Below are 25,985 nucleotides of genomic sequence, written 5' to 3' on the forward strand. Positions count from 1 at the left end.
GGGCTCCAAGATCACTGCAGATGGGCACCGTAGTCAAGAAATTAAAAGACGCTTGCTCCTCGGGAGGAAAGCCATGGAAAATCTAGACAGCACACTAAAAAGCGGAGACATCACCCTGTCAACAAAAGTGTGTATAGTCAAGGCTCTGGTCTTCCCAGTTGCAATGTATGGCAGTGAAAGTTGGACCATAAAAAAGGCTGAGCGCCAAAGAATTGAGGCCTTTGAACTATGGTGCTGGAGAAGACTCCTGCGAGTCCCTTGGACTGCAAGGCAATCAAACCAGTCAGTCCCAGAGGAGAACAACCCTGACTCCTCTTTAGAAGGCCAGATCCTGAAGCTAAAATTCAAATACTTTGGCCACCTAAGGAGAAGGAAGGACTCACTGGAGAAGAGCCTAATGCTGGGAAAGATCGAGGGCAATAGAAAAACGGGACGACAGAGAATGAGGTGGCTGGATGGAGTCACTGAAGCAGTAGGCGTGAGCTTAAATGGACTCCAGAAGATGGTAGAGGACAGGAAGGCCTGGAAGAACGTTGTCCATAGGGTCACAATGGGTCAGACACGACTTCACAGCTAACAACAACACAGCAATTTTGCTCTTTAAACTGATTTTTTAAAAATGTTATAACATTATATATTACATGGCTAACAAAACCATTATTAAACTTAACAAAAAATAAAATTTAGAAGAGACAATCTCAAACAAACTAAAAATATAAACTAAGAGAAAATATATCTACCTTTATTTCATACTTATTAATAGTTCACTGGCTTACTCAGTAATACACTATTATCCATGCAAAATATTACTGTAAAATATCACACATCTCTGCCTTGCTCTTTAAAATGATGTCAAAAATATATCATAAGCTTTGCCCAGGGCAGAGTGGGTAGTGTGTGTCATTGCCTTAAAAGTCTTTTCTCCAAAGCAGGAACTCACTTCTATCAGATAAAGGGGAAAGAAATGAATCCTTCTACAAGGCTGGTCCTTTAGATATCTGCGGCAAGTGTAGTGACCTTGATGGGTCTACCTTACCAAAAAACCTCAGCAGTGGGTGTCTTGCCAAAACTGCATGCTTGAAACTGCGCCTGAGACACCGAGATGATCCCACCTATGAGAAGCTCTCCTGGCCTGTAAAAATTCAGGGGTTGTGCTCCATCCATCTTCAACATCAAGGGGCATTTGGTTCTGAGCCTGCTGTCCACTACCTGGGATAGCAGCAATGCAAGTAGAAAAAAGAGGGGCATTCTTTGTATGGCTGGGTCCAATTCTTGCTTTGCCCAGGCTTGTTTGGAATCACAAGAAAAAGTTAACAAGCTCAGTCCCAAGACTAAAGCATGGGTGGGTTTCCTGTTTCAGATGGTGCCTCACTAAGGTTGAACATTTGAAGATGATGAGATTTTAGGCATTTTCAGCATTCTCTCTGCCCACCCTCAGTAAATGCCACCACAGGCATTTATTAACCAGGTCTTTCTGATGTAATACCTTGGCATATGTTGCTCTTGAGTCAATTCTTTCTATGGCTGGCAACTTGTTAGTCTCTGGAGCTTTGGTACAAAACAACAACAAAACAAAAAACACTATTATTTGGGTAATTACAAGGAGGAGAAAAATCCATCTGCAACATCCTGAACTCTGTGGGAGCCTGATCCAGATGGGACTGCAAGGTATGTTTCCCAGGCCTGTTTCAGCATGTTTTCTGGATGATTCCCTATGTCCCTTTTTAACCTACAAGTTGGGCCAATATGCTATTTTATTCAGGGCCTAAAACTCCCAGGAAGAATTTTTGGAACAATCTTCCTCTTTCTATTAAACCTAAGTCCCACAATTGTTGCTATGCTAAAAATTGGAGGTGGGGCCTTATATATGCCACCTTGAGTTGCACAAAATAAAGGTGAGATATAAACCTGACAAGCACAATTGAGTTCACTCCTGGTGAATTTATGGAAGCAGCCTAGCACAATCTGTTCATTCAACTTCTGGATCTAACCAGAACCATGATTGGTGGTTTCCCATTTAAGAATTAACCAGGGCCAATACTGCTTAGTTTTTCAGGGGTCAGAGCCAAGATTGGTGCATCCTATTGGTGGATGATAGACGATAGATTTAATTAATTAATTAATTGCCACCCAATGAACTCTGGAGCTGTGGAGAACTAACTAATTTGTTGTGAAGAGCTAATGAACTAATTAGTTGCAGAGAACTAATTTGTGGAGAACTAATTAGAAAACAATGAAGGCAACCCTTTTTTTTCCTCCTGAAATTAATAATCTAATATTTCTTTATTAAGTTTTTATTCTGTGGTGTAATATATGGTTCTTGGTGGTGGTGCCTGCAATCAAAAATCATCCACTGTAAAATAAAATATATAACTCACCATTACCATGAACAGTTCAATCCAAATTTAAAAGCAGAATAATATACAGATGAAGTTGTATTAAATTTCATTCATTTTTTTTAAAAAAGGTAAAGGTTTCCCCTGTCCAGTCGTGTTCTACTCTAGGGGGCAGTGCTCATCTCCATTTCTTAGCCGAGGGAGCCAGCTTTGTCTGAAGACCGCTTCCATGGTTATGTGGACAGCATGGCTATACTGAACACCGAGGTACATAGTGGTACCGATTTACCTACTCGCATTTGCAGGTTTTCGAACTGCTAGGCAGGCAGGAGCTGGAGTGAGGACGGTAGCTCACCCCATCATGTGGTGCTTGTGTCTTAAACCCAGGCTGTCAGCTATCCAACTGACAAGCTCAGCATCTTTAAATCCTGAGCCATCATGTCCCCACATTTCTTTAAATGACTCTTCAGAAGCTGTTGGATCTCTTTATTTTCACTTTGCTTCCCTTTAAAAGACATGAACGTGCAGAGGATCATCCACTCACAGCCCCCCTCCTACCCGTCAAGGCCTCTTTCCTTGTAACACTAACAAGAGGACTATTGTTAGCAATGGTCTGTGGCAGGGCTTTTCAACCAGTGGTATAGGTACCACCTGTGGTACATTGGCACCTGGCAGGTGGTACGCGACCATCCTAGAAAAGTGTTAGCGGGGGTGGGGAATGAGCTGAACCGGTGGCAGCACCGCACAAGTCTGAGCGAGAGATGGCTGGAGCTGCAGGGCTGTCAGGGCTCAGTGGAAGCACCAGGATCAGCGCCAAGCTCCAGCTAAAGCTTGGCGCTGATCCTGGTGCTTCTGAGCCCAGAAGAAGCGCTGATCAGCTGGAATGTTGCAGAATCTCCAGGGTCTTATGATTTACATTCAGATGCGGAATCATATTTATGACGGTCACAGTGTCCCAGGGTCATGTGAAGTGACCAAAACCTGCTGCAACCACCCAGCAGACAGGGGGAATAAAAACCAAACATCCCCCCACTCCACCCCTGCTGCCAATCCTGAACAGAAATGCTCACAACAATGAAAACCTCAGACTGGAGGAAGAGTGCCACCGGGCGGGCAGGCAGGTATCTTGATCAGCTGTGGCTTAGGGGGGGGACTTTTTAGAGTGCCGTTGTAACTTCGAACAGTCACTAAGTGAACTGTTGTAAGTCGAGGACTACCTGTACTTCATCACTTTTTTCCTTTTTTTTGTCATCAAGTTTCTGACACCTTGCTAGGTGACTGGTGGTACTCGGATGTTGCCATATCCTAAAAGTGGTACAGAGGGTGAAAAGGTTGAAAAGCCCTGGTCTATGGAAATGACCTTGGGAGATGGAGGGATAACTTGTTCTTGCTTAGCAGCTATAAATACAGCTAATTCCTCAATACTCAACCACAATTGAACCCCAAAATTTCTATTACTAAGCAAAACAGTTCTTAAGTGAGTTTTGCCCCATTTCATGACCTTTCTCATCACAGTCGTTAAATGAATCATGGCAGTTGTTAAGTTAGCAACACAGTTGTTAAGTAAATCTGTCTTCCCCATTGGCTTTGCTAAATACATGCCAGTTGACAAACATCTGAATTTTGATCACATGACCATGGGGAGGCTGCAACAGTCATAAGTGTGAAAAAACAGTCATGTCACTTTTTTCAGTGCTGTTATAACTTCAAACGGCCACTAAACAAATGGTTGTAAGTTGAGGACTACCTGTTTCCTAAAAGGAACATACTGAAGTTATTGTATAGGCGAAACCGTACCTGCTGTTTTTGCTTGAGAAAGTCTTTGTTTTTAAGAGTTTACACATTCAATGGGGTAAATTCACTTGGCATCACTGCTGGGGTTCTTACAATCCAAAATCAATTTATTATTTCATAGCAAGGACAAGATAAGGGGAATGAAATGGAAATGCAAAACAAAACCCTTTTAACTCAGGATAGATGCTGATTAAGGGAAATGTGAGGCATGATGCCAGTTGGTGAGAAACGAAACGGTGAAGTTGTGCTTATCAGCTGCTCTTGTGGCTATTGATCTTTTTGTGATCACATTTTCTCAGGATAGGGAGATTCCTTGGAGGGCAGAACAGTGGGGACTCCTTGGATGAAGTTGTAACCAGTCTTGACTGGTCATCAAATGTTTTACAGTTTAAGCAGCTACAAGGTGGAGTGTTAAAGCGAGTGAAATGAAAGGAGCCATCAGTGCTAGGCCTGGCCCCAAAGGATCATTTAAAAAGTCCTGGGTGACTTGTGTTGGAGAACAGGAGAAGAATAGTTGACTCTGCAGAAGAAGAGGGAGTCAAGCTATTCTCCAAAGCACCTGAAAGCAGGACAAGAAGCAACAGATGGAAACTAGTCAAGGAGAGAAGCAACCTAGAACTAAGGAGAAACTTCCTGACAGTTAGAACAATTAACCAGTGGAACAACCTGCCTCCAGAAACGGTGAATGCTCCAACACTGGAAGTTTTTAAGAAGAGACTGGACAGCCATTTGTGTGAAATGGTATAGGGTTTCCTGCCTGAGCAGGGGGTTGGATGAGATGACCTCCAAGATCCCTTCCAACTTATTATTATTATTATTATTATTATTATTATTATTATTATTATTATTATTATTATTATTATTATTATTATTATTATTATTATTATTATTATTTCCCCATAGTTCCTTGAAATTCCTAGGATAGTGGTGGCAAACCTATGGCACGTATGCCACAGGCAGCACTCGAAGCCCTCTCTGTGGGCACATGTGCCGTCAGCCCAGCACCACCTCCCTCCATGGCCCCTTCCTCACTAACAGCCTCTCTGGAGGACAGTTGCCCCGGGCACGGCCTGCATGGAGCAGCACAGCCAAGGACATGGCAGCTGGGCAACAGGGACAAGACACTGCCCTCGCACCCCATCGCACGCAGATGATGCTGGAGAGCACAGGAGGAGGGTGTGGCCACCATGGTGCTGCTGGGCTGCCTGGGCGATCTGCTGCTGCAGGCCGTGGAGATGGTGGGTGGCCCTGCGGGCAGGGTGGGGGAAGGAGCGGGCGGGGGGCAGAGTGGGGGTGGACGGGGACAAGAGAGGGGGTGGGGTAGAAGTGGGGGCAGTTTGGGGGCACTCGGTCTCTAAAAGGTTCACCATCACTGTCCTAGGATCTCTTCCATTCTATTTTATCTCAAATTACATGGGGATTACTGATGGGTTGCCATATAGCTGTAAAAAAAAAGTCAAAAAATTCTACTGGGGCATGCAGTGCTTAGAAATTGCGTCTGTTTGAACAGGCATAAAAGGTAAAGGTTTCCCCTGTCCAGTCATGTCCGACTCTAAGGCACAGTGCTCATCTCTGTTGTGATTCCTCACCAGCCAGTGGATCTGGCAGCTGAGTCTGAGGAATCAGATGTGAAGGAGGGGCCTGGAATGACATTAGCATCAGAGGAAGGCTTTGAGGAGCTCCAAGACTTACAGTCAGACAAGTAGCCTGGCCCCTCTACTCGCACTCAGGCTGAGACACAGCTGTGCTGGGAGCCTGAGCTGGACAGTGATAAGGAAGAGTTGGGACAAATCCTGGACGCATGAATGCACAGGCAAGAGAAGCGAGTAGGACAGAGGAATGCAATGGGGCAGCTCCAAAGGCAAAGGAGAAGACATTAGGAAGCCACGCCTTGGCTGAATTATAAAAGGGAATGTGTGGGAGGTGCTGGTTGCTGAAGGCAACCGTTCATGTGGAGGATCAAGTTTCTGTGGACTGTGTTTGTTTGCCTTGGACATTGACTCAGGTCTGTGAGAATAAAAGGGGTTGGCTTTTTCTTGCGGTTCCTGCCTGTTTCTTGGAAGAGGGGCTTCGCCTTGTGAGCATAACAAGGACTCACATAGGCTAGGACAGAACAATCTCCGTTTATTGGCCAAGGGAGCCAGCGTTGTCCAAAAACAATTTCCATGGACATGTAGCCAGCATGACTATATGCTAAAGGCACACAGAACGCTGTTGCCTTCCCACCAAAATGGTACCTATTAATCTACTTGCGTTCACATGATTTTGAACTGATAGGCGGGCAGGAGCTGGGGCAAGTAACAGTAGCTCACCCTGTCCTGAATCCCAGCTGTCAGCTCTCCAGCTGAAAGCTCAGTGTCTTTAACCGCTGAGCCATCATGTCCCCTTCAGGTATAACCCTGGACAAACCTTGGCTTAATTTATTGAAGCTTGTTAAGATAATCCTAAAAGGCAGACTTTGAGATTCAGGATGAAAGTAAAATTACTTAACAAGTGAATAGTCTTCCAAGTCTGAAGAGAAACATCAGGCAATGGGAAGAAAAAGTGTTGTGAAAACACATCTTAATATAATTAAGAAGTCTTCTCAAGCTATTCTTATATATAATGTGGGGCAGTCAGTACAGATCTCTTTATTTATCTAAAGCATTTCTTAGCTATATTGTCCAAGTTCAGAACAGCTTCTGTGTGATAAAATCAGAATTTCAAAATAAGTAGGATAGTGTGATAGAATGCTATTAAATGAATGCTATTAAATGAAAATGTCCTTCCCTTTTGTCACAAAAAAATCATTTGACTGTGACTAAATCACAGACCCACTCCTACAGCTCATCTGCTCAGTAAAATTTCTGCAAACCAGCCTTGTTGAAGAACTAAGTTGTCCTGAGTATATAATATGAGTTTCCATATGGAAGGAAGGAAGGAAGGAAGGAAGGAAGGAAGGAAGGAAGGAAGGAAGGAAGGAAGGAAGGAAGGAAGGAAGGAAGGAATTTGGATTAAATGCAAAGACTGCACTTTTTAAACACTTTTGATAATAAAGACAAAATCTTTCCCCTTGCCTTGACTTAACCTATTTCTATGTGAATGTCAGCTCTCAAAATTCCCTTGCCAATATGCCCCTCCCTGAAAATTCTGGAAAAAAGTTATCTGCATATCTGGTGGGACACCTAAATTGAGGAACCCTATATTTGATTAAAGCATTTGAGAGTGTCTCCACTGTGCAATGGCCTATATAAGCATTTCTCAACCTTGGCAGCTTTAAGTTGTATGGACTTCAACTCTCAGAATTCCCAAGCCAGCATGCTGGTTGAGGAAATTGTGGGAGTTCAAGTCCACACATCTTAAAATAGCTAAGGTTGAGAGACACTGGCCTTATATAATTACATAAACCTTGGTAGGTCCACAAATGTACAAGATCACATATGCCTCGGTAGGTCCACAAATGTACAAGATCAACAGTAAGGATTCTTTATATCAGCAGATACTTTAAAAAAACATGACAGGAAGATGCACAATGCAAGAATTAAGTTCCCAAGATGTTTCTGTAATGGGAGCCTGAGAGAACCAGGCGCTTTCTTGAGGTTGATGATAAGCCATGATGGATTTACCCACAACTGTGCTAAATTCTGAACTGAAGAGAATATGAAAAGGCAAGCCTTGGTTTCGATGGCAATGCAGCCAAACAGCCCTTATCCATCTTCCTACCTGTTGTGATTCAGGGTCAGCCTGTGGGTTCGGCAGTTGGGTCGGATGACTCAGAGGAGGAGGGGGGGTGTTGAAGACCTTGCTGAGGGGGTTGAAGATCTTGCTGATGAGAGCCCTCAGCCAGGCCCCTCCCACTTGGTCACGACGCAGACCCAGCTGTGTGAGCCTGACAGCATGGATGAAGATGACCCACAGCTGGCCCTGTTCAAGGACGCCCGACGCAGGAGGCAGTCAATTAAGAGTAAACAGAGGAAGGCAATGGGGCTTCTCGGAAGGAGGCAGAGAGAAGCCACGCCCTGAACTCTATATAAGGGGAATGTGTGGGGAGGGCTGGTTTGCTGAAGGCAACCGCTTGGATAGTTCGTGTTTCTTAAAGCTCCTGTTTCTTGGTTCGTGTCTTGTTTGTTTTTGTAGCTATAAATTTGGCAGGCGTAATTCCAGCCTCTTGCCGTTTGTAAAGGGGTTGTCCCTGCCTTTTCTGCAGGGCCGGTAGCAGGCTGGTACAGAACACTACCCATGAATTGGAGGAAAAGGAATTGCTGAACAAATTTATTTAAAAAGATCAGTTCCTAACAAATTTGGTAGCTTTAAAGCTGGAAGGAAGATCAGTCAAACTTGGCCATGTGTGGACTTCAAGTCCCAGAATTCCACAGCAAGCATGGTTGAATGAAAGTTCTGGGAATTGAAGGCCACTTATCTGGATATCACCAAGGTCTTGAGATAATGACACTCTCATCATGTGAGAAGCCCTAGTTCTTTGCTGAGAGGACATATTACCTTTGACCAGTAATGTTATAGCTTTTTTTAAAGAAATAAAGATGAACTCAGCATCGTTAGCTATTAGTCTGTCTGAAAATTAATGGAGGTTTGGTAGAGCTGTCAGAGATTTCCTTGTTGACCCTCCTCATACGTGCTGGGACTTGCACCTTTCAGAAGACAGAATAGAAAACAATCACACCGACGTGGGAAACTTGAAAGCTGCAGTCCCACCACCCCTGGAGGGACCAAGACAAGAGAAAGGCCACTTTAGACCCCACACTTGTTTCTTGTTCTTCTTGATGATTGATTTTCCAGGCTTGCATTTGGTAAATTGTATTTACCTACTACCAATCAAGGTTGAGAAGCAGAGATAACAGCCTTAGTGAGCAATGGTAAGGCAAGCATTTCCAAACACATAAAACAAGGGAAGAATCACCTCTCCACCGAAGGGGTGTGCAGAAAACGCAAAGAGAGGAGCTCCTGTATCGGCATCAAAAAAAGTCACCCATCCCCCTTCATAGTTCAGAATTATTCTGATCTTCTTGGGCATCCTACGCAAGGTCAAGGGAGTATAAAAGGGAGGGTTGTATGCTGTATAGTTGCCATCCCATTTCCCCACAGCCCAGAATCCTTCTTCTGGACTAAATTCAATATCTCCTTTTTTCCTGACAGACTTTCGGGCAACTCCGACACCCCAGGTGTCTTCCGTCCCCACAATGACTTCCCAAAAATGTCTGCCGGTAGTGAATCCTGAACAGGCCAACACAAAAGGCCATTCGTCAAATCTTTCTGGGATTTTGGGGAGAGCTTGATACCATTCGCCCATTTTCAGACTTTTACAGTCGTCCGACAGAATGAGACGAGGATGCGCTGTATCTGGATCCAGAAATACATGTGCTGTTGAGGGGGGAAGGATGAGAAAAGAAAAGATAAGCAGCATTACTTGTTAAAATGGCAGTATGATATTGATGCAAACTGAGATGTTGGTTGTCCCCTTATAAGGCTCTACATGGCTCAAGAGCTGGATATCTCTATATACAGTATCGGGATAGATGGAACCATGGTGGTGCAATGGTTAGATTGCAGTATTGCAGGCTAACTCTGCCCACTGCCAGAAGTTCGATCCCGACTGGCTGCAGGTTGACTCAGCCTTCCGAGGTCAGTAAAATGAGGACCCAGATTGTTGTGGGGCAATATGCTGATTCTGTAAACTGCTTAGAGAGGGCTGAAAAGCACTATGGAGCAGTATATAAGTCTAAGTGCTATTGCTATAATTGTAATGGACCACTCTATACAATGCAGGAGTTCCTGTTAAGAGGACTGTCCATCCATCAGAGCTCATCCCTTCCTCTGATCATTGATTCCTCTACCAAACTCATCCCAACAGAAAGAGCAGTTTAATAGAGGTCTGAACCTGCCTTCCTGTAACTTAAACCTATTATTCTGAGACCTACACTTGGGGTCCTAGGGCAGGGCTTTTCAACCAGTGGTACGGGTACCACCTGTGGTACATTGGCACCTGGCAGGTGGTACGTGACCATCCTAGAGAAGTGGTGGTGGGGGAGGGGAATGAGCTGAACCGGTCACAGCACCGCACAAACCTGAGCGAAAGATGGCTGGAGCTGCAGGGCTGTCAGGGCTCAGCAAAAGCGCCAGGATCAGCGCCAGGCTTCAGCTAGAGCTCGGCACTGATCCTGGTGCTTCTGCTGAACCCTGAAGAAGCACCAATCAGCTGGAAAGCAGCACTGATCCCAGCACGTCTGGTGAGCCCACAAGAAGCACCAATCAGCTGGAATGTTGCAGCTTCTCCAGGGTCTTGTGATTTGCAATCAGATACTTGGCAACTGATTCATATTTATGATGGTCACAGTGTCCCAGGGTCACGTGAAGTGACCAAAACCTGCTGCATCCACCCAGCAGAGGGGGGGGGGGTTTAATAAAAACCAAACACCCCACCCCACCCCACTCCCGCTGCCAATCCTCATCAGAAATGCTCATAACAATGAAAACCTCGGACAGGAGGAAGAGCGCCACCGGGCGGGCAGGCAGGTGTCTTGCTCAGCTGTGGCTTGGGGGGGGCACCTTTTTCAGTGCCATTGTAACTTCGAACAGTCACTAAGAGAACTGTTGTCAGTCGAGGACTACCTGTACTTTTTTCCTTTTTTTTTTTTTTGGTTATCAAATTTTTGACACCTTGCTAGGTGACTGGTGGTACTCAGATGTTGCCGCCATATCCTAAAAGTGGTACAATGAGTGAAAAGGTTGAAAAGCCCTATCCTAAGGAATAGACCTTGACATTCTACATATCACCCTTCAGGCACCCTTTCCCAACCTCCTGTCCTTTACTTACTTTGAGAAGTATTCACAAGCAAAAGATGTGCCCCAAAGCACTTTTCTACTCAGGCTTTCTACAAAGTATCGAAGTGGATCTCCTATTAGAGCAGGAGTGGGCCACTATAGCCCTATTATGACCTGTGAACTTCAACTCCCAGAATTCCCTGATCCAGCCATGCTGGCTGAGGAATTTTGGGAGTTGAAGTCCACAGATCATAAAGGGGTTATATTTGCCTACCCCGGTACTAGAGGATCCTACTGGAGGCAACGTGAAGTCATCAGAGTTTAAAACATTCGTAGAACTCTACTGCATGTGTTGGTTTATTCTTCTTGCAATGCTATGAAGTTCTGGGATGATGCCCTTTATCCGGTCATTCCATATATACTGCACAAAGCTTCTATCATCCCCAGCCCTTCTGCCTTTTGTGCATTTCATCTATTAATTCTAAGCTACTGGTGGTTTGGGAATCTCTAGAAACAAAAGTTCAAGGATATGTAACAAACCAACTTTCCCATATTCCTTCTCTTACGCCATCTTCCTGACAATAGAATTTATATTTATATTTTATATTTTATATTTTATTATATTTGTATACCGCCCTTCTCCCGAAGGACTCATTTACCTTTCTGCAGCTGAATTCCAGCCATCAGAGACTCTGAGGGGGGGAAAAAAAAGAGGAAGAGAACTTGTAGCACTGTCATAAATCCAGGAAGAACAAAAGCAGCTTATACAAGAACATGGCATGCTAGGGAAATGTTAAGTAGAAACCAACAAGAATTTGGCAGGAAGGCAGTACACTTTCCTGTTATGAATCTAGTGATCAGATTCCAATAATCTGTAATAGCCAAAATAAATTAATAATTTATTTTAGAGCAGACATGTCAAACACAAGGCCCGGGGGCCAGATCCGGCCCGCGAAGTGGTTTCATGTGGCCCGTGAAGCCATCTTGGAAACACTGAGGGAACGGCCCCCGTTGCCTTGGCTCTGGCCCAGGCCGGCCAGGAGCCAATGTACGATTTTGTGGTGGTCATCTATGCTGAAATACATTCAGTCTTAGCTCCACAAGGCCATCTGGAAACAGTGAGGGACCGGCCCCTACCGCATCGGCCCCGCCCCCTGGGTGCACGCTGGGGAGGTATCGCCCTTTGTGAGGAATGAAGAAATGCACCATCGCCTGGAAGTGGCCAGTACATGGCCCTGCCTACTTCAGGCAGGCTAGGGGCTGGGCAGCGTTGTGCTTCTCTTCAGATTTGTGCCACCTGGCTCAGCCTCTCGGCGCTGTGAGGAGAGGGCCATGTGCTGGCCACTTCCAGGCGATGGTACATTTCTTCATTCCTCATGAAGAATGACACTTCCCCAGCTGTGTTTCTTGCCTGTTTTTCTCCCTCCCTCATCTCAAATATTTTCCCATCACTCTGTTCGAAGGAAGGAAGGAAGGAAGGAAGGAAGGAAGGAAGGAAGGAAGGAAGGAAGGAAGGAAGGAAGGAAGGAAGGAAGGAAGGAGAGGGAGGGTATGAGGGAAGTCCTGCCTTAGTCCTTCCCTGCTGCCCTTTCACCATCCCCTTGCCCCCTCCTCCTGGCCTAACCTGGGTGGTCTCCCATCCTATTGCTAAGGAAGCTTTGGAAACAAAGCCAGGTCTCCTCACATGGAGAGGAAGTGAGCCTCCCTCTTGACGTTGCCCTCATACCCATCATGAGCAACCTGGCTAAGGAGAGCAAGCACAGCAGCTGGGCACCCCCTTGGGGAAGTGGGGGTGGGCTTAGTGCTGCGGGTGCTTGAGGGCTAGGCTGGGCATTTGACCTCTGCATCACCGTCCAGCCTCCCACCCACATGGCCTGAGAGGAACAGTGAGGCTCCTCCAGTGGACCATGCCTCGGCACTTGCCCCAGTCCCATCTCCTTCTGCCAGAGACCCTCAGATTTGCCCCACTCCTGCCCAGGCCCCCATAGGCACCATTGACACGAACGATGTAGAGCTGGCCATGCCCAGCCAGTAGGTCGCACACACTCCAGCCAAGCCCAACCAGTAGGCCACGCCCACCCTGGCCACACCCACCCAGCCCCTCAAGGGTAACCGCAATGCTGATGCGGCCCTCAATGAAATTGAGTTTGACACCCCTGTTTTAGAGGAAGGAAAGGGAAAAAGTAAGGAAGGGAAAAGGGAAAAGGGAAAAGGGAAAAGGGAAAAGGGAAAAGGGAAAAGGGAAAAGGGGAAGAAGGAAAGGAAAGGAAAGGAAAGGAAAGGAAAGGAAAGGAAAGGAAAGGAAAGGAAAGGAAAGGAAAGGAAAGGAAAGGAAAGGAAAGGAAAGGAAAGGAAAGGAAAGGAAAGGAAAGGAAAGGAAAGGAAAGGAAAGGAAAGGAAAGGAAAGGAAAGGGGTAGCCTACCAACATTTGTTTTCGACAAGGATATCTGGTAGGGGAGTGTCAAGTTAGCAGCAGTGATCTTGTGTGCAAAGTTATGTTCTTTTTTTACATGGGCTGCCCTCTTGCCCCTCCCCCCAATGTCTCTGACAGACACCCCTGTTTTGGACCCAATCATGTGAAACACCAAACAGAAGCATCAATTCTACATTACCATTGAATATCTTCCCAGCATTTTCCAGAAAGGGATTTATATCACAGAAATCCCAGGACCTCCATTTCAGTTCGAGAGGGAAAGCAACTGGGTTTTCAAGTGCTTTGTCATATCTAGGGGACAGAAACAAAATAGACATATTGAAGAGTTATGTTGAGATTCAGGGTCAGCCTGTGGGTTCGGCAGTTGGGTCGGACGACTCAGAGGAGGAGGGGGGTGTTGAAGAGCTTGCTGAGGGGGTTGGAGAGCTTGCTGATGAGAGCCCTCAGCCAGGCCCCTCCCACCTGGTCACAACGCAGACCCAGCTGTGTGAGCCTGACAGCGTGGATGAAGATGACCCACAGCTGGCCCTGTTCAAGGACACCCGACGCAGGAGGCAGTCAATCAGGAGTAAACAGAGGAAGGCAATGGGGCACCTTGGAAGGAGGCAGAGAGAAGCCACACCCTGAACTGTATAAAAGGGGAATGCGTGGGAGGGCTGGTTTGCTGAAGGCAACCGCTTGAATAGCTCCTGTTTCATGGTTCGTGTCTTGTTTGCTTTTGTATCCATAAATTTGGTAGGCTTAGTTCCAGCCTCTTGCCTTCTTGTAAAAGGGGTTGTCCCTGCCTTTTCTGCAGGGCCGGTAGCAGGCTGGTACAGAACAAGTTCCAATCTGCAGCTCGAAGCCCACACTGGCAATGGGAATAGTTTGGAAAACATTTGGCACAAAGGAAAGGGGTGCTTAAGGGTTTAGAGAAATGTTATTTTGCAGAAAGCAGCGCCATTGATATTATAGGCAAAGATGCTAAACATGCTTTAAAAAATGACGGTATCAGCAACTTACAAGAAAATGAGTTGAAATGGCTTAGAAGATGGTTGAGGTCCTTCAGATAGGCAGCTCTGATGGCAAAAGGACTGTCATATCTCTCTCCTTACCATGTTAGTGACATTTATAAGATACATAGGGGAGCAGGTGCAGGCACTGTTTTTCAGATCAAGTTAGTTTGAATGGCTTAGTGGAGGTCACAAACCAACTAGAGCCAGTTTGGTATAGTGGTTAAGATACCAAGCAAGAAACTGGGAGATGGTGAATTCTAGACCCACCTTAGGCACAAAGCCAGCTGGGAGGACCTGACCAGTTCCTCGCTCCCAGCCCTAGGGAGAAAAAGGCAAAAGCAAACCAATTCTAAAATCTTGCAAAAAAAAAATGCTTTGTCCAGGCACTTGCCAGGCATCAAGACTGACTTGAAGGGACCAAAACAAAGTTTTAAAAGAGCAGGGAGTTTAGCACTATATCAAAACCTGATCTAATGTTCTGCCCAGGTGGGTTCAAAGAGGCCCTGATTATCGATATAGTTGTGGGCTGTGTTTAATGCTATCCTAGAGCAGCATCTGCAGACAAAAAACAAAGTTTTTCTCCAATATTAAGTAAATAGAAGGCTGCAACCTAAGATAGGGATGGGAAGAATATTTGCTTCAAAAAAGTGTTTTTAAGTGAAGAGGAAAAAGAACACTCTTATTGGGAGGAAGGTAAAAAAAAAGGATGGTCAGCTGCAGCAGAGCTGTCATTTCAGGTTATGTTTTTCTCCTTTTATTTATCTTTTTCACGCACGCGTTTTTAAAAATCGCTCTTTTTTTCTTTGAAAAATAAAGGGAGAGTGGAATTCCACACTTCCCGCACAAAAGGAGTCCGGAAAGCCATGTTTTCTGTGTGCTTCAACTCCCACTGTTTCCTTTTATTGACCATGCCTGCTACTGGTTGACCGGATTTGAGGTCCAGCATATCAGGAGGGTGCCCTATTTTCTGTTACATGGTCTTAGAAAGGATGGGAGGAATTGAGCAGGATCCACTTACCTCTGCATGTTGCCTTTAAAATCCTATGAAGAAAAGAAACAGATCTCACTCTTTGCAATTGACTAAAGTAAGAAGGTTGCTTAAGCTCTCAAAGATGTCCAAACTTGGCCACTTTAAGACTTGTGAACTTCAACTCCAGAATTCCTTAGCCAGCCGTGCTGGGTAGAGAATCCTGTAAGTCAAAGTCCACAAGTCTTAAAGTGGCCATATTTGGAGACCCCTATCCTAAGCAATGATCTCCTCTAGATCTTTGAAGAAGCTATAACTTGATGGGAGACTCACAGAACAAATGAAGCTCCCTACCACATGCTCTTAACCATGTATTTGATAAGATGCTCTTATTCACAAATTCTTCACTTTGACTGAATTACTGATTCTCCAGCCATAATTAGACCAGTGTTGGACCTCAGTTGCCAGAATTTTTGAGTCAGATATGGAGAATCCTGGGAGTTCAGGTCCTCACATTTTATGGTTGCTAAGATTGAAAAATGCTGAATTAGACATCGCAGGGTATAGGTCCAAAGCTACTCACATGAATTGAGGTGTTGTTCAATTGACACCGACACTGGGTACCTATCACTGCTTCTGAAGGAAATTACATCAACCGAACAGTTGAGGAGTTTTATTTAATTTGGAGGTGATTTGAATTTTCATTAACTTATGCCCATAGAGTATTTTAAGGGGAAAAAATCCTGGAAATTTTGTAGGTCTTAAATTAGCATGAGAGGAAAGACAGTTAGGGAGTAGCACTGGGAAAAGACAAAGATAACTAGAACAAGGAATGGGTCTTAGGCACTGAGAATATCAAATATGAATGAGTTTTAGGAAATATACTAAATAAGAGAGAACTATGGTTCCTAGTTTGGGATTCTTGTTTACACCATAGCCTTTTATTCAAATTTGGGAAAAAGCTACTAATCTCTTTTTTTTTGAAAAATGAAATATTGATTCAAATGATTGGATTAATTTCTGAGACCTCAAATCACAATTTTGCTCACAGCCACTACTTTTCACAGCCGCAGACATTTGCACTTCTGTGACATGGATTACTATAGGAGCAGGAAATTGTTAGATTAGAAGGAACCATTTTATGTTCTGAGGTAAAACCCAATCTCTGCATTGTGTCCAGGTTAGTCGCATTATAGTTATTTTTTTTCTTTTCACCTCTTTCATTTCCCACCTCTTTCATTTTGTGAATGTCCATGATCTCAGCAACATCTGTTTTGGATTGAGTACCCCACATATAGCCAGAAGTGTCCATTACTCCAAAAACATGAAAGAATCTTAAGGAATAGAACCGAGCAGAGCAGAGCAGAGCAGAACAGAACAGAACAGAACAGAACAGGGAATGGGAATGGGAATGGGAATGGGAATAGACTAGACTAGACTAGACTAGACTAGACTAGACTAGACTAGACTAGAATAGAATAGACTAGAATAGACTAGAATAGAATAGAATAGAATAGAATAGAATAGAATAGAATAGAATAGAATAGAATAGAATAGAATAGAATAGAATAGAATAGAATAGAATAGAATAGAATAGAATATTTATTTATTTTTAATTCCATTTATATCCCGCCCTTCTCCGAAGACTCAGGGCGGCTTACAAGCTTAGCAGTAGCCTTCATTCTATGTATATGCCTGCTTATTAGGGCTTTCACACACACCCCCAAGCGGCATTATTACAAAGTCAGCTTAATTGCCCCCAACAATCTGGGTCCTATTCTATAGAATAGAATAGAATAGAATAGAATAGAATAGAATAGAATAGAATAGAATAGAATAGAATAGAATAGAATAGAATAGAATAGAATAGAATAGAATAGAATAGAATAGAATAGAATAGAATAGAATAGAATAGGTTTTATTTGGGCAAGTGTGGCTAGACACAGAAGGAATTTGTCTCCATTACATAAGCTCTCAGTGTACATGCAAAACAAGAGTATTAATAATCATAATAATGTTATCAATAAGAGAAGGCAATAAAAAAGATGAGAAGGATAATAGTAATATAGCCATACTACATGGGTAAATATCATTAGACCTAAGACAGTACTGTGGGGATTAGATGTTCAGCAGAGTGATGGCATGAGGGGAAAACCTGTCTCTATGTCTGATTGTTTTTGGTATGCAACACCCTATAGTGGCATCCTGAGGGGAGGAGCTGAAACAGTTTATAACCAGAATGTGAGGGGTCTGTAGACATACAGGTTCTCAATGGAAGGCAGGCTGATTGCAATTGTTTTTTCTTCCTAACTAACCACTGAAGTCTGTACCTGTCCTGTTTGGTTGCTGTACCAAAACAGATGGTTATAGAAGTGCAAATGATTTGATCTTTTCACATGTTAAGGAAGTTAAGTTCCAAAGGTGCTTTGTCACAAGGCAACCGGACTTCCTTGTCTTTCTTTGAAGACGTTTCGCTTCTCATCCAAGAAGCTTCTTCAGCTCTGACTGAATGGTGGGGAATGGAAGAAAATCCAGTTGCCTCCTGAAAAAGCACCTTTGGGACAACCAGGACCTGGATGACCGAGAACCTCCATAGACATGAAGTGAAGGTGTCCCCTTAAGGTTCTGAACTGGCTATCCTCTGTCTGGTGGAGAGCCAGGCTACTTTTAAAACCATCTTTTTTAAAAAAAAAATTAAATTTTTGTATATTGTATTTTATTGCATTGCCCTGTATACCGCCCTGAGTCCTTCGGGAGAAGGGCGGTATATAAATTAAATTAATAAATAATAAATAAATCCTACCATTAAGAACTCCACAGCTGGCTGCTCACACACCTCCTGCATCTCCCGAATGATACTTTTAAGCACGGTGCGTTCCTTTGAAAGCCCCTCCAGGTATTCTGCCTTGTTTTTTTGAATATCCTTCTCCACCATTTTCATTCGGTTATGCAGTTGTTTTTCCTGTTTATGCAGAAAATCATGGAGTTGTTTGAACACGTTGTCTAACTTCTCCCTCTCTTCTTCCATTTGTCCCTTTAATGAGGAAGAGAGAAGGAAAAAAAGGCAAGGTCAGATTCACCATCTTTTGGGATAAGATTGATAATTAGCTGGTTTTCCAAAATTCAGAATGAGCAAGACTTACAAGCAACTCGGCAATTTCCTTTTCTGCATCTGAAGGATGAGCCTCCATTAAATCCTTCTTTTCCTCCAGAAGAATAATCCTGCTCCGTAGCTGGTCCTGAAAGAGAAAAAGTGGGTCATATTTCAAACATGATCCCCAATTTTACAAGTTTATTTACTTATCCATCAGGATCTTTCTCTGCACCAAAAAGTAGAACTGTTCAAAACGCTAGCTGCCTGTATCTCTCATGAATGAAGGCAAACATATGTGTCCCAGAATAATAACAATAGCACTTAGACATATACTGCTTCACAGTGCTTTACAGCCCTCTCTAAGCAGTTTTACAGAGTCAGCATATTGCCCCCAACAATTTGGTAATGACTTACAAAGCCCTGCATGGCATGGGTCCGGATTACCTACGGCAACACCTGCGGCCGGCGTCAACTTCCCTCCATCCAGTGCGCTCCCACAGAGAGGGCCTCCTCAGGGTGCCTCCGATCAAAGAATGTCGACTGGTGGCCCCTAGCAGGAGGGCGTTCTCTGTGGGCGCGCCAGACCTGTGGAACCGCTTGCCGGTTGAGCTCCGGATGGCCCCCGACCTTCGCTCCTTCCGGCGGGATCTAAAAACGTATTTGAGCAATCCAGCCTGGTTTGATGGGTTAGGGGTTGGGGTTTTAACATGGTTTTTAATTACTGTATATATCGGGCATAATATTTAATTGTTTTTTAACTTTTGTATTTTGTTTTTAATATTTATTGCCCTGTACACCGCCCTGAGTCCTTCGGGAGAAGGGCGGTATAAAAATTTATTAAAAATAAAAAAAATAAAAAAATTGGGTCCTCATTTTATCTACTTCAGAAAGATGGAAGGCTGAGTCAACCTTGAATTGGTCAGGATCGAACTCCTGGCAGTCGGCAGAGTTAGCCTGCAATACTACATTCTAATCACTGCACCACCACAGCTCTATTTACGTTGCATTATCTTATAAATAGAGAGAGAATGGAGAGAGAGAAATTCCCTGAGGATGGGCTCCAGCACAAGGATTAAAACTCGAGAAGAATAAACCTTTGGTTCCAGTGACCGACTCAGATTGGATCCTGCAAAAAGTAGACTTTTGCAATCCGCCTACCTTAGTATTTTCAGTTATTCAGCAACACCTCAAGCTCATATACTGCTGTTCTTTCTGAGTCTATCAAAAACTAATGTTTCATAGAACCAAAAATGTAAGATTGGAAGAGATCCTTGAGAACATCTAGTTCAGTATTTATCAACCTTGACAACTTGAAGATGTGTGGACTTCAAGTCCCAAAATTCCCCAGCCAAAGTGCTGACCAGAACAGGAACCCACTATAGGTATTCCTCGACCTACGACCATAATGGAGCCCAAAATTTTTGTTGTTAAGTGAGACATTTGTTAAGTGAGTTTTGCCACATTTTTAGCACTTTTCTTGCCACAGTTGTTAAGTGAATGACTGTATGTATTAAGTTAGTAACCCAGTTCTTAAGTGAATCTGGCTTCCCCATTGACTTTGTTTGTCAGAAGGTCACAAAAGGTGATCACATGATCCCAGGACACTGAAACTGTCATAAATATGAACTAGTTACCAAGCATCTGAATTCTGATCACATGACCATGGGGATGCTGCAATGGTTGTATGTGTGAAAAACAGTCATATGTCTTTTTTTCAGTGCCGTTGTAACCTCAATGGTCACTAAATGAACTGTTGTAAGTCAAGGACTACCTGTACTATAATATCCCTGCAGATAGTCATCCAACCTCAGTTTAAACACTCCCAGGGGTAGACAATTCATCATCTCCAAAGACATCTTCCATGGTTGAACAGCCCTTAATGTTAGGAAATTCTATGTGATGTCCAACTGAAATCTCCTTCCTTGAAATCAAAATCCTTGTTTCTTTTCTGGTCTTTTAGACTAGAGCAGCACTGAACAATTCTACCCTATCCACCCCATGACAGGGTCTCAGATATTTGAAGACCTGACAGTCTCCTCTCCTCCTGGCTACTCACACTCTTCCAACCATTTTTTCCTAGTTCCACACTGATTCCTTGTCTCTGTACAAACTTCTGAATACTTCCCCGGTGCCACTTTGCCCCATGACAGAAATAACACATCTAATTGCATTCTAATTAAAGCAAACTGTCTTAAAAGATGGTGGATTTTCCTTAGTGAAGTAAAGATATAGTTATTGTTCAGTGACAGGTTTTCTGCACTGATTTTAAAAAATCAAATTAGATGACTTGGGGTTTCTTCCAGATCTATTACTCTGCAATTCTGTTTTGTCAGTCCTGGCAAAACCACCCTGTTACTGTCTGCCAGTTTGAGCCCAGAAGCCAACAAGCTTCAGGAGTGTTGCTAACATGGGGTTTGGGGTTCCCATTATATTGGAAATCATCAGGTATATATACAACATATATGACAGTTGCAGTGTGCCAGGGTCACACGGTCACCTTTTGCGACTCAATGTGGAAGCCAGATTCACTTAACAACTGTGTTTTTAACAACTGCAGTGATTCACTTAACAACGGTGGCAAGAAAGGTTGTAAAATGGGACAAAAGTCAGTGAACAACTGTCTCGCTTAGCAACAGAAACTTTGGGCTCAGTTGTGGTCATAGGTTGAGGGCTACCTGTAGTATGGGGTTTTTTTTCTGTCATACTTCTTTCACTTTTTTCACATTAAAAAGAAATTTAAAAATAAATAAGAAAGGAACCATGCAGTTGGAAAACAGCCAATCTTTTGACAGGCTGTAATATTCAAAAAAAGGATGAACAGGCAGTGTTGCCTCCAGGCAGTTTCATGCAAAGAAACATACATGAAAGCCGAATCTCTGGAACGAGTGTCTAAACAAGATTTTCATCAACTCCAGAGGAAAAGATGCCGGTATTTAAACCGCATTTTAGAGGCAATATGCATCTGCCCTTGAAAATCCAAAGATCCGTTAACAGCGATTCCCTACCTTTAATGGTTGGGCAGCTTGTTTGGGAGAAATTACAGTGTGAGTTTTATGTTCCGATGATAGTTGACAAATGGCACATATCAGCTTCTCATCATCTTGACAAAACAGATCCAGGGTCACCTTGTGTTTCGGACAGACAAATGATTTTTCCGGAAGTAATCTGAGTTTTTCTTCCACACTGGGCTGCTGCACGATTCGCCGGAGTTTTCCTTCAGGGATTGGCTCTTCGCAAGTAGGGCAGAAAAAAAGGCCTTCCTTTTTCCATTCCCGATAATGATCAATGATGCAAGGCCGGCAGAAATTGTGACCACATTCTACAGATATTGGATCTTTCACGTATTTAGTGCACTGGTCACAAAATCCATCTTTTCTCTCAGATGTAGCGGTTGAGGCTGAGGCCATGACAGAGGGAGAATTCCCTCTCTGAACAGCAGCAACGAGCTACGAAAGGGAGCAACGAATATTCAGTACCTATTTTCAAAACTGTTTTAGGGTAACTTTTACTTCCACAATTAAAGAGGTGGTCTTTTCTACAGATGGTGAGCGATCTGGATAAGAAAGGTAAATTTCTCTCTTTTTAAACAGGATTTCAATAAATGAAATGATATTTTTCTTCTTATTTTGTCAGGGGGGGAAAAACACCAACCCACCCATGCTGCTGAATTTATAGCCATCTTTGCTCACGTGCTTAAATAAGCATGGAAGTGCTGGAGTCAGCTAGTCAATATATTTACTAGTCGTACCAGCTAGTCACTTATTTTTTAATCGTAGGTATTCCAGAGTTGTTGGGAATTGGGAAGCTTATACACTGACTGTATGCAAGTATAAATAAATAAATGTTATGGGCTGAAGATAGAAAAGATAAATGATATGGGCTGAAGGAGATAAATGAAGATAAATGATATGGGCTGAAGGAGGAAAAACTGAAGATGAAATGTCTTTCTAGAATATTCCTTTTATTCACTGACATGCAATGGATCCAAAACAAGAAGCCAATTGCTTAGAACAGGGGTGTCAAACTCAATTTCATTGAGGGCCGCATGAGCATTGCGGTTGCCCTCAGGGGGCTGGGTGGCTGTGGCCTGGGTGGGCGTGGCCTACAGGGTGGGTGTGGCTAAAGTGTGTATGTCCTACTAGGTGGGCATGGCCAGCTCTACATCGTTCGCATCAAGGGTGCCTATGGGGGCCTGGGCAGGAGTGGGACAGATCTGAGGGTCTCTGGCAGGAGGAGGGTCTCTGGGCCAGGGCCAAGGCAGTGGGGGCCATTCCCTCACTGTTTCCAGGATGGCTTCGTGGGCCACATGAAACCACTTTGTGGGCCGGATCTGGCCCCTGGGCCTTGTGTTTGACACGTCTGGCTTAGAAACAGACAAAAAAAAACCTACATCCTTACCTGTTACCTTGATGTGTAATATCATTACATTACAGATCATGAATCTTTGTGTTTGGAATAGTGTTTCTCAACCTTGGCAACTTTCAGATGTGTGGACTTCAACCCCAGAATTCTATATTCTGAATTCTATATTCTGAATTCTGAATGCTGGTTGAGGAATTCTGGGAGTTGAGCTCCACACATTTGAAAATTACCAAGATTAAGAAACATTGGTTTGGTAGCTCCTTATTTTCTAATGATATAAATGACTTGTTATTGCATCAATTGCCCTTTGTTTTCATATTTGTAAATAACAGGAAGGAAGGAAGGAAGGAAGGAAGGAAGGAAGGAAGGAAGGAAGGAAGGAAGGAAGGAAGGAAGGAAGGAAGGAAGGGTGGGAGGAAGGAAGGAAGGAAGGAAGGAAGGAAGGAAAGCATCACTAATATGATTATGACTACTGTCCTACTATTAAACAGATTTAAAGCCTGGAAACTTTAGAGGTCTAACTTACAGAATATTCACATCTAAATCTCTCTATAATATCCCATCTTTTCTGTTCCAGGAAAGCCTTCAACTTAGAGAGGTTTAACACGTATGTAGAAGGAAGTACTACTGTATATAACAATATCCCATTCTCCAAATTGTAAAGTCCGTAATCTAGCTAATAAAATCATTGAAAGCATTTTTCCATATCTTACCGTATCATCCTTTTTTTTACATTAATTTGCACTCTGAACTAATAAACCTGTTCCTAACTGAGTGTCCAGGCTGGCCTAAGAATAGGATTGTTTATTTTTTTTTATTAGCAGATCAGTTCATCAACAACTACATGAAAGGAATTCTGTTCAGTTGTGATCACCATTCAAAAGTACCATATTTCAATTTAATCTGCTGGTTTATTTTTATTTTCTCCTTTTTCTCTCTGTTTATCTGACAAAAATGTTTCTTGGGCCTGTGGCTATAAATACAGGAAACTTTAAATCTTCCTGACAAAGACCATGGCAAACCACCATAACAGCAGTAGCACTTACATTTATAGATCACTCCATAGTGCTTTACAGCCCTTTCTGAGCGGTTTACAAAGTTATCATATTGACCCCAACAATTTAGATCCTTATTTAATCGACCTCAGAAGGATGGAAGGCTGAATTAACCTTTAGCCAGTCAGGATCGAACTGCTGGTAGTGGGCAGAGTTTGCCTGCAATACTGCATTGTAACCACGTTGCCACCACAGCTCTTGTGGTACCAAGAAAACTACATGGACAACTCCATGATGTCACCAGGATTTGAACTCAACTCAATGAAGAAGCTTATTATTTTGTTTTGTATTTTGATTTATTTTGATTTATTTATTTATTTATTTATTTATTTATTTGTTTGTTTGTTTGTTTTTATAAACCGCCCTTCTCCCGAGGGACTCGGGGCGGTGTACAGAGTAAGGTAGGTAAACATAATGAAACAATACTGAAAAACAATAGTCAAAACAAACTGGGACCCCAATTAGAGCTATCAGGCCAGGCCGGACTGCTGGAACAGGTAAGTATTTATTGAAGGAAATATTCTGTTGCTTTTTTATTTGAACTGTAAATAAATTTGGTTGGTTTTTTCCAGCCTGTTGACTGTAAAAAGGAAAAAGGGGTTGTCCCTGACACACAAACAGGGCCGGTCGTAGGCTGGAACAGAACAAAAGATTCAATTCCACAGGTGTTGGAAAACAAAACAAGTTTTATTGAAGCGTTTGCAAAAGCTGGTGGACCCTCCTACCTGCGAGTAAAGGGCCACACCCAGAATAGTTCAGCAGAAACCTTTATTCCTGTCCTGTAGAATACACCACATCCTTCTTTTCCAGACCCACTTGATAGGTCCAGTCTGGTCACAGGCTTTTCGACCGCTTAGGAAAATTATTAGACACTGCAAAATTAATCATTATCCTTTGTTCTACCTTTATCTTTCCTTTTTCATGTTCGTGACATTCAACCAACTCAGCTCACAATAGGAGCCGATTTGCCTAAGCTCAATGATACAAGTGCTTCCACCCTGTTCCATTGCCTATCTATACAATGTAACTAACTCAAATCAAAAGTTGTGTATGTCATCACTTTAGCAAGGTTAAATATGGCTGCACTTTAGCTATATACCTTTAGCTATATACCTTAAAATACTGGCTCTAAATAGTTTTTTTTATAAAATATAAGTTAATCTAACTTAACAGCCGCAGTGATTCACTTAATAATTGTGGCAAGAAAGGTCATAAAACGGGACAAAACTCACTTAACAACTGTCTTATTTAGCAATGGAAATGCTGGGCTCAGATGTGGTAGTAAGTTGAGAACTACCTTTGTGAGACTAGGCCGAGGCCACCATATCTAAAAGGGGTGAAGAAGGTACATAAGCAGGATGGACAAAAGCCAGGTAATTTTTGTAATTTGTATTTTTATATATGCCCTGTTCACCGCCCTGAGTCCTTCGGGAGAAGGGCGGTATACAAATATAATAAACTTAAACTTAAACTTAAAAGCGGACTTCTGGTTTTGCGCCTGTAGTGCATGGTTGCGGGAGAGCGGAGATCCGTTCTCCATGGCTAGTTTCTCCCTGCCAGGGGAACCCTCGATGGGTCTGAAGTTGCCCTGAAGAATTGACTATGAAGGAGGGGCGCCCTGTTGATCCCGAAGCGACAGCGGTCACTTCATTTGATCCAGGGGAAGCCCTCTGACCCCACAGGAGAAAGGCTAGTGTGAGATCAGCATCTAGCCCCATAGTGGCGAACTTATGGCACGCGTGACACAGGCAGCATGCAGAGCCCTCTCTGTGGGCACACATACCATCACCCCAGTCCTAGGCCTTCAGTCCCATCCATGAGCACTCCCCTTATTGTATGTATGTATGTATGTATGTATGTATGTATGTATGTATGTATGTATTTTATGTCTTGACTTTATTATTTTTACAAATATCTCAAGGCAACAAACATATCCAACACACTTTCCTTCTCCAATTTTCCCAGCAACAACAACCCTGTGAAGTGGGTTGGACTGAGAGAGAATGACTGGCCCAAAGTCACTCAGCTGCCTTTCATGGGTAAGGCAGGACTTGAACTCAGTTTTCCTCTTCCTATACTGCCACCTTAATCACTAGACCAAACAGGATCTGACTGTCATCTCAGTATCGAAGCCACTTTTGAGGTGCCTCAGATTGCTGAAGCCCTCGTGACTGCCTGGACAAAATCT

The 25,985-nt window shown here is 43.4% G+C and overlaps 2 protein-coding genes across 2 annotated transcripts in view; both read right to left on the bottom strand.

Moving 5' to 3' along the window:
* Nucleotides 1-5,500, bottom strand: part of LOC310633352 (vomeronasal type-2 receptor 26-like) — a gene marked incomplete at both ends in the record, with an annotated part of 33,249 nt that extends 27,749 nt beyond the window's left edge. Inside the window, one exon of the mRNA XM_083351054.1 lies at nt 5,267-5,500. Coding sequence (XP_083207180.1) covers nt 5,267-5,500 — 234 coding nt within the window. The remainder of the gene's footprint in view (nt 1-5,266) is intronic.
* Nucleotides 5,501-8,970: 3,470 nt separating this feature from the next.
* Nucleotides 8,971-21,787, bottom strand: LOC310633353 (E3 ubiquitin-protein ligase TRIM7-like; the record flags this gene model as incomplete). Its single annotated transcript, XM_083351055.1, has 7 exons — nt 8,971-9,488; nt 11,549-11,581; nt 13,503-13,615; nt 15,338-15,360; nt 18,090-18,320; nt 18,430-18,525; nt 21,386-21,787. 7 exons carry the CDS (start codon nt 21,785-21,787, stop codon nt 8,971-8,973), a joined length of 1,416 nt encoding a protein of 471 aa, XP_083207181.1.
* Nucleotides 21,788-25,985: the final 4,198 nt, after the last annotated feature.

Source organism: Vipera ursinii (assembly GCF_947247035.1).
Source record: "Vipera ursinii genome assembly, chromosome: 2".
NCBI classification, from domain to species: domain Eukaryota; kingdom Metazoa; phylum Chordata; class Lepidosauria; order Squamata; family Viperidae; genus Vipera; species Vipera ursinii.